General features: G+C 42.5%; 1 protein-coding gene across 1 annotated transcript in view; it reads left to right on the top strand.

Moving 5' to 3' along the window:
- The window catches only part of SLC25A26 (solute carrier family 25 member 26), an 82,440-nt gene that overhangs the window by 44,175 nt on the left and 24,920 nt on the right, over positions 1–13,345 (top strand). The window contains exon 6 of the mRNA XM_041460588.1: positions 12,998–13,042. Within this exon, the coding sequence (XP_041316522.1) occupies positions 12,998–13,042 (45 nt within the window). The remainder of the gene's footprint in view (positions 1–12,997; positions 13,043–13,345) is intronic.

Raw genomic sequence — 13,345 nt, 5'->3', positions numbered from 1 at the left:
CACCTCAGGTTAGTTCTGGGCCTGTGACAATAATGGAAATTCCATGCCCATGGCAGGGGGATTGGAATGAGATGATCTTTAAGATCACTTCCAACCCAAACTGTTCTGTGGGTCTATGACTTCCAGACAAGCTCAGGTCATTCACTGGCATCAGGTCAGCTGAGTTTTTAAAACTGCATGTGAGAACACAGAATCTGCTCAGTTCTGCAGATTTCTTAATTCTTTTCATGATCCCAGAGCCCACTACCAGCACATGGTGATACTATTTAAAGAAAGGTGTTAATGGAATTATATCCTTTGATTGAAAGCCACAGTTGATTTTTGCTCTTGTATGAGTTCTGCAGATTTTGGTTGTTTTGTCTGAAGTGGTCTATTAGCACTTGCCCTGAGATAAAAATTGCTTTTTAAGTGAAGAAAGGATTTTGGCATGAGTCAGAAAATCCCAGGGAAGATAAATGAAAAGTGTAATTAAAATGCCTTAAGGTTGAAACATTACGGGAATTGTAATGTATAGTTTGCTAATCTCATTAGAAAAAATCCTGGTTTAAGTCACCTGGTTATATTATATGCTGCTAGCACCAGCCTGCTCCTTCTCAACCCAAAAAGTTACAAAATTATGCTGTAAAAGGCACTTGCTTTGACATCAGCAAAGCAAGTGTATTAGGCAGTAGCATTTCTTTCCTTCCTTTTCTCTTTGGTTCTTAATTTGCTTGGTAATTTTTCTTTACTGCACTGCCTGGTGCCCAGTTCCCTGAGTCCAAGCTGCACTGCGACTTCTGGGACAACATGTCTTTGATCAGGATGAATATTTTTTATTTCAGATGACACTTCACAGTTTTGTTGAACTAATTTAGGCAGATATATCCCAACCAGGCTCAGGGTGGAAGGAGCATTTTCAGTGCAGTATGGAGATTGAGTAGCACCCAGAATAAGGTATCCAATCCATTCACGAGGCTGCAAGAATAGAAACAGTTCTGGAGACCTAGGGGTAGGTTTCCCAACCCTACTGTCCAGTGAAAAGGTAAAATTCCAGGAGATTCCTCATGGCTAGGGAATGTCTGACTATTTCTCCAAGCAACATTTTTGCATTCATTTTTCTTTCCTCTCAAGTAATGCCTGTTAGCATGAAAATTATTTAATTGCTGACTGCTTCCCAGCTGGAAAACAATTGGGAAGACTGTGGTTCAAATCACATATATGTAAATCCCATTGATTTTGTCTGTGTATTGCAGTCAAAATCCCGCACCTACCCACACAACCTGAGCCACTGCACTGTGAGTTTTGTGAATGTACCTGTGACAGCAGGGAACTGGCAAATCTGCTGTGATGGGCATTTGACATGGCTGCAAAACCAGTGAGGAAAAGAAATCATGCCTGTCAAACCTTCTGGGTGCAGAATTTAAACGAATTGAAGCTGTGAGAGCAGCATTTCCCATCCCGTGGCATTTCCCATCCCGTTCCCTCTGGAGGCCATGCTGCAGTGGGCGTGCGGCTCGGCTTTCTCCTTCTGGTGTCAATGTTTTCCACAGAAGGAGGTTCCTTAAAGGGACCATCAGTGCAGCAGATGCTGTGCTCAGACCTGCTGCGTGAGAGAGGCAGTGGTGGGATCTGATCCCATCCTGGGGCCCTGGCAAGGCACTGCTTGGCTGTGATGCTGAAGCTTCTTGGTGGAGCTCCAGTCATGTTGTTCCCTTGGCTTGTCCTCTCTTGGGTGTTTGAGATCACTTTGGGCTCCTCACTGTGTATCTAAAGGAACACACAGAAAAGATTAGACTGTTAGCTGGCTTTTCTCATCAGTCACCTTGTTGGTTGCAGCCCCAAATTAGCAGAACACTTTGTTCAGGCTTCAGCTCTACAAAACACTTTGGCCCAGCTCCAGCTCTGGAAGAGCTTTTGGATTAAAGGGAAGTTGGGAGTGTGAAGAAGAGCATGGAGTTTTGAGAACTTGTGTTTGGTATTTAACATCTTTAAATGTTGATCTTGTCCCCATTCAGCAATAGTGAAGGCTGTTGTCATGGTTTAACCCCAGCTGGCAGCTCATCCCCACATGGCCACCAGTGAGATGGGGGCAGGACTGGAAGAGAGAAATTGAGAAAACTTTTGAGTGGATACAGACAGTTGAACAGGTACAGCAAAAGCTACAGAAGGGATTCATTCCCTGTGAGGACAGGCAGGTGATCAGCCATCCCCAGGACAGCAGGGACATCACACCTAATGGGGACTTGGAAGAAATGCTGAACATCCCCCCTTCCTGCTTCTTCCCCAGCATGACGCCACGTGGTCTGGGATGTCCCTTGGGATGATTGGGGTCAGCTGTCCCTGCTGTGTGTCCCCTAACTCCTTGTGCACCCCCAGCCCTCTCTCTGGTGGGGTTAGGAGCAGGAAGGGCCGTGTCTCTGTGTGAGCCCTGCCCAGCAATAACTAAAACATCCCTGAGTTATTAACACCATTTCCAGCACAAATCCAAAACACAGCCCCGTACTGGCTGCTGTGAAGAAAATTAGCTCTAGCACAGCTAAGCATGTGCTTAAGTGCTTTGCCAAATGTGGAGGGGATGATTTATATGGTAAAGTGGAAACTTGGTAGCATCTACTTTGGTGATCACAGCTCCAAGCAGGATTTCACAGAAGAAGCATGAGCTGCTGTCGTGCTCTGCAGTTCAGTTCCCTCAGGCCCTGCTGATAGCCCAAAGCTGCTCCTGGGCTGTGTGAACAGGACTGCTGGGTGAGCAAATGAAGAAAATAAGCGTTTGTGTGTGCTGGGATGTTCCAGTTGTTTAATTGTCTTGCCCACCAAAGCACCCTTGTTCCCCTTGATCTTATTCCCAGGCTTTTGTAGCCTGGCACACTTTGCTCCCATCTGAGCTGGGTAACCAAGTGTGAGAATTTGTTCTGGTTTAGCTTTATGGTTAAACATTGTGGCTCTGAGAGATTCTCAAGGCAGACAGAAATGAGGTGCCTGTATAAAGTCATGCAAAGGAGCTCAAAGGCTTATGATGAAAGCATCTCCTCCATAACTGGATTGAAACAAATCACTGAGAGTCACGGCTCTCATTTCCACAGTTCTTACACAGGTGGTGCCATTCTACAAGGAGGGTTTAGGCTCCTTTGAGGCAGCCTGCAAGAGGTTCCTGAGAGCAAAGCCTCCCTGCTCTGTGCTTGCATCCAGCCTGGCTGAAGTTTTTTCCCAGCTTGCTGACAGCAGGAAGTTGGGGGATGCCGGCTTTCCCAGGGGCTGGATTGCCATGGACGAGGCTGCACGTCCACACCTGGGAGGGCAGCAGGTCCCAGGTGGCCCAGCAGTGTCCAACCCAACATCCTACAGCTGCTACCTTGGGGTGGGGGTGGAAGAAATGCTCCATTAGGAGCAGAGTAACTCTCCAGCTGCATCAGCAGGGAGGTCTGCTGGGTCCAGGGGGCTTCCTGTTTAAATAGTTACAGAGTCTGCAGAATTGGTTAAACTGTCAGAAAAGAGTTATAGAGGGTAAAAAAAAAATAATAAAGGAACCATCCTTCCTGTATCTGTACATGCATTGTCTAACTGCTCCTTTGGGATCAGCCAAATGCTTGCTGGGATTTTTCAGTTCACTGTGATGAGTTTTAGATTAGGTCTTTTGTAGTGTAGAATCAGATTAAAGTTTGTAGAATGGTAGCTATAGTGAAGGGAAGTTTTAATATGACTACCTTTGTCATAAGGTAGTAGGTCATTTCACTTCTGCAGGATCATGTCCTGTAGTTGGGTAAAAGCAATGCAACTGTTTATTAAAACAGCTGAAAATGGCACCCACAGAAGGAAACTTAGCAAAGCCCCATTTTGTGAGGTACAAAATTCTGAATCTGAAGTAAAATACCTTTACATGAACAGTATATCCTGAATTTGACATTAGTCTGCATTCTTTCTCTCTGCCACATGATGGAGATAATGGTGTAAGATACACAAACAGTACTGCACAGGCCTTACACTCCAGGGAAAGTTTCAGCTTGGTTTATAGTAGTTGTTCCATTAATGTTGGTTTTGCACTACCACTGATGGAGTAGTTTTCTCAATAGTATCCATGAAGTGTTTTGTTTAAAAAAATGTTTGCATATTTTTCTTTTTGGTACAGTTTGGGTTTTTCTTTTTTTCCTTCTACAAGGGCAAAGAAGCAGGAATACCCTTACCAAATAACCAAGGATGGTGATGCAGCAAAATGCCAAAGTCTGTATTTAGTAAAACATTCAAAAAACTTTGGTTAGCTTACATTAACTGTATTGGGATTTAAAATTGTCCTTAAAAGTTAATGGTTTGAGCTCAGATATAATTAAGGCTGTTGTGCATGTTCTATGAAAGCAAGGAATTTGCAGCAGTTCCTGTTAAACAAGTTTTAAAAAGGGACATCCTAGAGCCTGCTCTCGCCATGAGTGGGGTCTGTGCATCCTGGGAAGGACATGGTAGAATCCAGATTAGTTGATTTTTGTGTTGTGCTGTAGAACCTTTGCATCCACCCTCTCCTCTTTTCTCCACCTTTAGCATCTGTCCTGATCCAGAAGCTGTCAAAGCCACATGTGCAAAATTTCCAGCGATTTCAAGGGCCTTTGGATCAGGCCAATATGCAAAGGCAGAGATGGATTTCCTCTTGGAAATTTTTTTAGTGATACTTAGAAAACTCCTGGCAAAAGATGTAATTTTTATGGTGAGAGCTGCTGTGTGATATTTGTAATCATAATGTAGACATTTTTAACAAAACTGGTATAGGTTGAGATATATCCAAGATGGGAGAAACACATGTTTCTTCCCAGTCTGGTTTTTTTTTGGTTTTGTTTTTTTTTCTTGTGGCTGTTACTCTGAGGACAAGAGTTCCTTTGCTGATGTCAGTGCAATTACAGCTGCACTGTTTCCCAGTTTCTTAGACTGAATATTTGCTGGATGAAGCAATGCTCTCACTCCTCTCCACAGATCCACCTGCCTTGTGAATCAAACATGCTGTCTTTGAGTCCAATCCTGGGTTCAGTTTTGGGCTCCTCACTACAGGAAAGACATTGAGGGGCTGGAGCTTGTCCGGAGAAGGGAAAGGAGCTGGGAAAGGGTCTGGAGCACAAGGAGTGGCTGAAGGAGCTGGGGGTGTTCAACCTGGAGAAAAGGAGCTCAGGTGGGACCTTCTCACTCTCTACAACTCCCTGAAAGGAGCAGCCAGGTTGGGATCAGTCTCTTCTCACAGGTGACAAGTGCCAGGGGGAGAATAAAAGGCCTCAAGCTGGCCAGGGGAGATTCAGATTGAACAGCAGGTAAAATTTATTCCCTGGAGGAGTTGTCAAGCATTGGAAGAGGCTACCCAGGGAAGTGATTGAGTTCCCATCCCTGGAGGGATTTAAAATGTGGCACTTGGGATGTGGTTTAGTGTGTGCTTGGCAGTGCTGGGTTAACAGTTGGACTCAGTGATCATAGAGGTCTTTTCTAACCTAAATGATTCTATGATTTTGTGAGTCTTTGCTGCTTGTTTAATTCCTTGGGCTTAGGTCCTTATATAACCTGTAAAATTTTCACTTGAGGAATTGTTCAACTCTGATACTGCAAATCCATCACTCCAGTGCCCACTAGCGAATGGTTTTTTCTTTAGTTAGAGTTTCCAAGTTTGTATTTAGAGGCTATTCCTTGATAGATACCTTCCATAAGGCATTTAAAAAATTGTATTTACATTTAAAATGCCCCATGTATGAAAAATGTCCATTAAAATGCTCTCAGAGTCAGGGAAGTGACATGCTGCCCAGACTGTGTGTGTGCACCCACGGGTTGTTGTAATAGTTCCTCCAAATGTTGGAAGTTTTTCCTCAGAAGACTTCTTCCAGAAATGCTGCTCTCCATGCTCTTGGGTTCTGCTCCTGTTTCTTTCATGAGAACAAAGATTAGTCCTTCATGCTCCTAAACTCAATGCATGTGCATGACTTAAAGGCATTACCTACCAATAAATAGGAGATTAGCTGCGGCTTGTGCATTTCCTGATCAGTTCAGGTTTTTTCAGATGGCTCGTTGTTATCCCGTTTCCTTTAACGATGGGACACTTTAATGAGTTTGCCATCTGACATACATCTGCTTCCTGTTAAACAATACCTTCATTCTTCTGGAGCTGCTAAACTCATCTTTTATCCTACAAGATTTTTATCTGTGCCTTGAAAACAGCATGTACAAATCGGTGTCAGCATATTCATTTACTTGCTGAGAGGTTTTCTTAATATGTTGTTGAAAATTAATAGCAAAACAGGCATCTCCTTTAATGCTTATTTGTTGGAAAATGGGAGAACATGGATATTATTTGTGTAATTAGGGGCTGGTCAGTCCAGCTCACATTTGAAATCCAATAAAATTGACTTTGTGGCTGACAGTATACAATCTCTAATAGTTATTCTGTTCTCCCAGCAGAGTAAGAAGGGGTGTGGGGTGGAATGTGAGGCTGTTAATGTTGTTTCTTTGAGGAAAGAGCCTTCAATAGCTCAATGATGGTCTGTCTCACGCGTGTGCAAAGTTAGGGCTCTGTGATCATCAGGATCTCTTAAATCAATCCAGCCTGCATTGAGTTTGTGCATCTGCCTCAGTGCCTCTCTTTTTCCATGTTTTGGAAACATGCAGTCGTGCTGGATCTCTGGCTATGTCTTTCCCCTTCGCTGGTCAATATTGCCCCTGCAGAAAAAACAGTTTTTGGTTTATTTTTCTTTGCTTTTTTAATCACAGAACCTTTTTCTCATGGAAGAAAAACTGAATTTTCCTTTTACTTATCTTTACTACATAATATGCCCTACAAGTTGCTTTTACAAGGAGTGTGTGATGCTATTTAAGAGGAAACGTGGATGTGAAGTTCTGCCACGCAGGTCCAAAGGACATCTGTGAGAATGGCTTGTAACCAAATTAAGCAACCCTGTGGGGCACATAATGTTTTGTCTAGGAAAAGAATTTAGTTCCAGCCATTCACATATGCCAGGTGACAAGTGGAAATACTTTGGAGTTAGAGCTGGGAAACGTAGGAAGCAAGGTGCAAATATTTATTTGAGAGTTAGCAGATTCCTGAACCAGAAAAATTACTATAATTCAGGAATTTTGTATTTCTTCCTGTTATAGCTTGCAGTTTTCTCCCAGCTCACACAGGGTTAATGTTATTTGCTTGAAAATGAGGGACTTGCTGATTACTTCAGGTGGCTGCTGGTGCATGATCTGAAACCTTTGTTTTAATTATACTCTTGGCATTGTTGAGATTGATGTTTCTACCACCCTAAACGCCATTCCTTTGCCCCTGGCGGTGCTGCAGAGCTGGTGCTCAGCGCTGAAGGGCTGTGAAAAGTTGTTTGTTGCAAATGCAACTTGATAGTTTTCCCCGTGATGGCTGAGCTTCCCATGGGGTTGCACCTCTCTGGCTTGGTGCAGTCTTACAGGAAGGTGCTGTGTGTGAACTTGGTCCTTCGCTGTTTTCCTTGAGGAGTGAAGCCAAAACCTCTTCCCTAGTCATTGCTATGCCAGCGTTGTTAAACTCGCCTGAAAAGCTTTGTTTGTTTTTGCATCAGTGTTTATTAACAAAGCCCTCCATCATTTGTTTAACATATAAACTTGTGCATTCTTTCACCACGCTCCCAACCTTCCATCTCTCTCACAGAGCTGCAGGAACACAGCTGATGGCTTTGACAGTCTTTCATTCATGTTAAGATTACAAATTACCTTCTTATAATTCAGTTCCTTGTGGAGTCCGCAGTTTTTCAAGGAGGGCCTGAGGGACAATATTAATTGAAGCTTTGCAAGAAAAGAAGTGTACTTTGTCAGCTCTAGGGTATCCCATCAGTGATGAGTCTTAAACACCTTCACCCTCAGTCAGTAGAAAAGCTGTGAAACCTCCAAATCTGCTTATTGGTGGCTATTGCTATGACCTCTGATGTGACCAGGGGCCAGGCTTGCCTCATTTCATGCTGTCTTTTCAAAGCCCATCCTGGGGAAAGTATATCTATAGCTGGAATATCAGTTTATCCTGATCCAGATGTATTGGGCAAGTGTGTGAAGAATTTTAGGAGGGCAAGACACTGAACCAAATTTGCTGGGTTTATTGACAGAGATTTTTAACACCAGTGGGCTGACAGGGTTGTTTTATTCTGCTTTGACTTGAACCTGTTAAAAAACCCCTCTATCCTTTATAGAGAAGCTAGAAAAAATGAATTGTAAAAGGGACTTAAGTAAAGGGAAGATTGTTCTGAAATTTGCTGCCTATGTATCATTAGAAAACAGTATATTTTTGCTATTCAGAAGTGGGTTATTAGACTTTTCTTTGCAATTACAATGGAGAAGGCACAGTTTGGCACAGCAGCTCAGTATTCCTCATAAATACAGCCTTGGACAGTGATGGCCCCTCTGTCCTTGTCATGATAAATGCAGGTGACATGTTGGGTGCAAGTTTGAGAGCTGCCCCTGGAGGATGAAATGGGTTCTCCCTGAATGAGCAGATGTTCATGCTGCTGGCCTTTGAGACATTCATACTCTAAAAATCCTCTTCAGAAGTGTTTGCTTTTCTCCCATTGCTGTTAATGTAGGGAACAGTGGGGGTGTGGGTGAGAGCAGTTTCTGGGATGGAGATGCATTTTCAGGGACACTGAGAAAGCTCTTACAAGGTGAGCCTGTTCCTCCTCGGGCTGTTTATGCCAATCTCTCCTGCAGTATTTATTCTAACGTTTATGAAAATAGATAAGTCTTCTGGAGAGCAAAGCCTGCTGAACTGGGGACAGGGAAAACCTGAATAAACAAACATGTGCCACAGATTAGTAAGAACATCTGTAGGTTTTATATTGTTTTGAGAACACATACCACAGTTTTTCAATTCTTGTGCTTTTCTAGTTTCTCCCTTTCTTCTGTCTCTCTCTTTTCTTCTTTTTAAATATATTGCTAATAAAGGTTGGAGGTAGGAAGCACAGCTGGACTCTGCATGACATGCCACTGTTTAATTTCTAGCTCGGAGGATGAGAAGAAGAGTAGTTTTATTGTATCCTAGAAGAGAATAAAGCCACATGCAAATTCCAGCCATGGACATCTGTTTCCTCTTTGTGTGAAAGAATTCTCATATTTGGAAGGGAATCCCAGTTCTGAAGGGGCTGATGAGGTTTTGTTTTTTGCTTTTGGTTCTTTCCCCCATTCTTTGCCACTCCTTCAGCTTGCTGTCCTTGCTCTGGCTGCTGTTTTCCTCAGGACAATGTCAGCTTGCAATTTACCATCAGATATTGAATGGGTGAATTTTCAGTGTGTTGTATACACAATACTTTAAAGTGTTGTTGTTGTTGTAGTTACAAAGAGCATTATTAAGTTCCTCCTTAAATTTCTTCTATTTAATTAAACAGTATTTGGTGGGAGGACTTTTGCTCTGTCATCAATCTTCAGTACTTACAGGTTGGTATTTTTCTTTAGAAGTGAGATGTGTCTGCTGCTCTGGTGGGGAAGTGCAGCTATTTCTAAAAGTAACTTGTTAAACATAATCATTTAAAATACTTTGTATCAGGGGAATTAAGTAGATGTGTAGGAATAAGCATCTGCAAAGTTCATTGCCTTAAGTTAGGCATCAGGTGCTAAGGACTACAGGGACCAGAGTAAATGATAATTTCACCAACCTATAAAACATTTTAAAATAATTATTTGCAGCTGTCTGGGGGCTTTAAATTTGCCTTTTGTGTGTGTTTAAGGGCTGACTCTGATGAACAAACAGCATAGTTATATAACATTAGGCCAGACATGAGAACTGGTACTCTCTGTCTATTTTATATTAATGTCGAATGAGAGGTTGGTGGAGCTTGCCAGGGTTTCATATTTGCTGGCAGCAAGTTACCCACATGTGTGGACCACATTTTTATTGTTGCCTTAGCCTATTTCAGGCAGAAATATCTCTGCCTAACAGGGTGTGATTCTGTTCATTGCTGAAGAGCTTTTCTTTTAAGAAGCAAAATACAAAAAGGAATGAAATGCTCTAAGTGTTCAAATTAAGAAGTGTCCCCAGACTGCAAGATTTTGTCACGTCTGCCGTGGTGGAAGAATAAAGGGCAATAAGCCATCTAAAGGCTTTTTCATGGTCGGATGAGCTACCCTCACAGAGCTATTTCTTTTTGCATATATTAATGCTACTTTTGGGTGTGGGCTGTTTAGTCTGGTCTCTTAGGGAGACAAGGCTTATGCAAGCAGGGTGTTTGCACACAGGGACACACAGCAGCCTGCACAGCCCTTCCACATCTTGACCACGGAAATGTGCGCAAGGGCAGAGGCTGCGAGGATAAACAGGAGTTCTGATAACTTTCTTGAGGGGAAAATAAAGGTGATTAAAGGGTTTGAGGGAAGGCTTTCAATAGGAGCTGAGCTTTCAACAAGGGCTGTGGAATAGATCTGGAAAAGAAATGTATGTGGTGGAGGTCCCTGTCATGGGAAGATTGCCGAAGGCGGCTTGGAAATGATTTGGCTTCAGAGAATCTGATGACAAAACCCAAATCCACATGAAGACAGACTCCCTTTCATTCCAATACCCATGAAATTGCTTGTGTGGGTTTTGTTTTTAAGTCAGGATGTCAGACAGGATCCAATGGGTGACTGCAATAAATGTAGGACATCTCCTTACGATTTCTTCGTGCAGCAAAGATGCTGCTGCTCTGCTTGGTGGTGCTTCCTATTTTGTCTGGAATCTTTAAACTCTAGTAAAGTGTGACTTATGAATGTTTAGAGCCTTATTCTGCAGCCCTTTTAGAGACGAGGGAGCCCAGTGTCTGTGCAGATCACCCTGACACACATCTGAAATCTGCATCCCATGGGGCACGTGGGGAAAAGGGAAACCCATAATCCCCATCCAGCCCTGAGCAGGACACAGAAAGCAAACACCACTAACCCTGAAAATCAAACAGCACTTTTGAACAAGTTTCCCCTTTGATTGAAATGCTTCTAGCTAAGCGATATAAAGGGAATTATGTCACAAGCTTCCCTTGTTGTCTTATTAACAGCTGCTTAATTTTACCACTCATTCACAAGCATAAAAAAAGCAAAACTTGGAGGCTGTGTTTGAAAGCTTGTTTTGTTTGGTGTACAGCTGGATACAGAGCGTTTCCTTTTCTCTTTTTTAACAAATTTGAAGCAAATGTATTGGTTATTGTTACTTATTTTTCCCTATTTTTTTGGTCTAGATCAAAGATTATGTTACTTTTCATTTAACATTGCAAATAAATCATTCCATATAATGTCAGTTCAACAATGCTGCAGTAGCATGTGGGTGTGTATATATCTTCTCATAAATATATTACCACACATTACTGTCAAAGAGCTGGGCTTTTTCACCCAGTATTAAAAATGAAATTTAATTGCTACACTAAAGTTTCAAGACCCTGATAAATAAGAGCCATGTCTGACCTTTATTGCAGGGCTCTGAGATGCCACCAGGGATATTGCTCGTTGTCCAAGATGACAAACTTCCTCTGAGATTTCAGTTTGTCAGCTCAATGTACAGCAGTGACATTGATTTCTTCTCACTGCCATTTCCTGCCTGAATAGATAACAAATTTTCTGTGGCAGGTGTCTGTCAAGTTTAGTTTTGCCTGGCAGATTAACTTAATAGACTCATTTATTAATCATTACTTGCAGCACAGAGAAGCAGACAATACTCTTGTCTCCTGTGATGTTGAATGGATGTTCCATTTCAGATTCCTTTGTGTAGCCTGAATTTGGGTTTAATAAGCCATTCATATCTCTAGTGAACGTTTTTAACCTGACATCACTCAGAGCAAAGATATCTGCATTAAAGCATGATCCATTTTGAGTATCTACTCCTTTTCATGGTAAAAGATGTGTAAGTGCTTTCTGAGACTAAATAATTTGATATATGAACTGCCAAATCAGCCTAAACAAGGGGGAAAATGAAGAAAGATAAGGTAGTTATCTTAAAGAAGAAAACAGGTAGTTGGAGGAAGATTTGAGCCTGGGGTTGACTGGCTAACAAAGTGGAGGGGATAATGCAGCTTTAGGAAGGGGCAGAGCAGACCTGCAGATGCAGCTGTAGGGCAATCCTAGGACAGGCCAGTGCTTTCCTGGAGACCCTATTCTCTGAAATATCTTGGGAAAATACTCAGCCTGGAGATAGCAAAGGCAGAGTTGGTACCAGAGGTAGGTATTCGACAGGACTTCTCTGAGCGGTGAAGGACAAGGAAGAATTTAGTGGAGGGCTTTGCAAAGGAAGAAATACAATAGAAGGCATGACCTTGGAAAGTGATGTCTCTTGTTGCACAGTGTTTCAGTGTGTTCACAGTGAAAACAGACTGATGAGCTGAGGTTTTTATCAGGGCAGGATCTGTGAAGGACGTGGAGATGCACAGGCACTCCTGGGACAGGAGGCAGCAGGAATGAGCCTAGACAGAGATCCAGGCTGCTGCTGGGCAGGAGAACCCCGTGTCACAGGCAGTGAGAAACACCAAGCTTCTCCCTTTTAGCTGGGCTGTGGTAGCTCCTCACAACCTGCTTTTAATTCTCAAGGGACCTGGTTCATGGGAGATCATGGGACATGTTCAGGAACGTTTTTGCAGCTGATGCCCAAGTGCAGAGCCCTGGTTGCAGCGCAAGAGCTCAGCATCTGTGAGAGTCTGCACTGCTGAGGATGTTTTTTGCCAAGCTGTGTTCCTGGCCTTGGGAACGTGTTTCTTGAGCCATCTTTATGGCTTTCTTGGCTGGCTGACAAACCAAGAATGTCCCTGCACTAGATCACACTGCTTATTGCACTTCTAGGCCACCCTGGTAACAATACATTAACCTCTCAGCAGGGAATGTGATAAACAAAGTAAAACTGCTTTAGTGAAACCAGTCATTTAATGGCAGCATACATAAAGTGTCCGTAAAGATTTGTAAGTGTAATAAGCTGCAGTTCACTGGGAGAACAATAACTGTTCCTAATTTAGCCAGTTGAGGAACATGCTAACCCAATTTACTTTTGTAACATTATGTTGTTGTTCTTTTTTTTTTTTTTCTTTTCCCACCTCTCCAGATTCCTTTCTCTCTGGTACAGTTTCCCCTCTGGGAGTCCTTAAAGGTAAGTTCTCTTTTAGTGATGGAAATAGAAGTTATACATTTTGCAAATGCTTTCCATGGTAACTTATCTAACTCCATTATTGTGATTGTGGGTATGTTCAAGAATCAATAATTACGTGCCAACCTACCTGTGCATGTGAAGATCATATGCCTGAATATCTGAAAAATTACAGGGAATATCTAACCACTGATCTATGGCATGCAGGCTAGATTTTACTCCCAGCATGCCAGAAATTTTATCTTCAGCTCTAACATTTTTAACTGCTTAAAAAGAGGGGGAACCACCTTGTGGTGTGTGATATTT

Source organism: Pyrgilauda ruficollis, unplaced genomic scaffold, assembly GCF_017590135.1.
Source record: "Pyrgilauda ruficollis isolate IOZ18807 unplaced genomic scaffold, ASM1759013v1 scaffold10, whole genome shotgun sequence".
Lineage (NCBI taxonomy): Eukaryota > Metazoa > Chordata > Aves > Passeriformes > Passeridae > Pyrgilauda > Pyrgilauda ruficollis.
The sequence above is the reverse complement of the archived record's forward strand: the minus strand, read 5'-3'. Positions and strand labels throughout refer to the sequence as shown.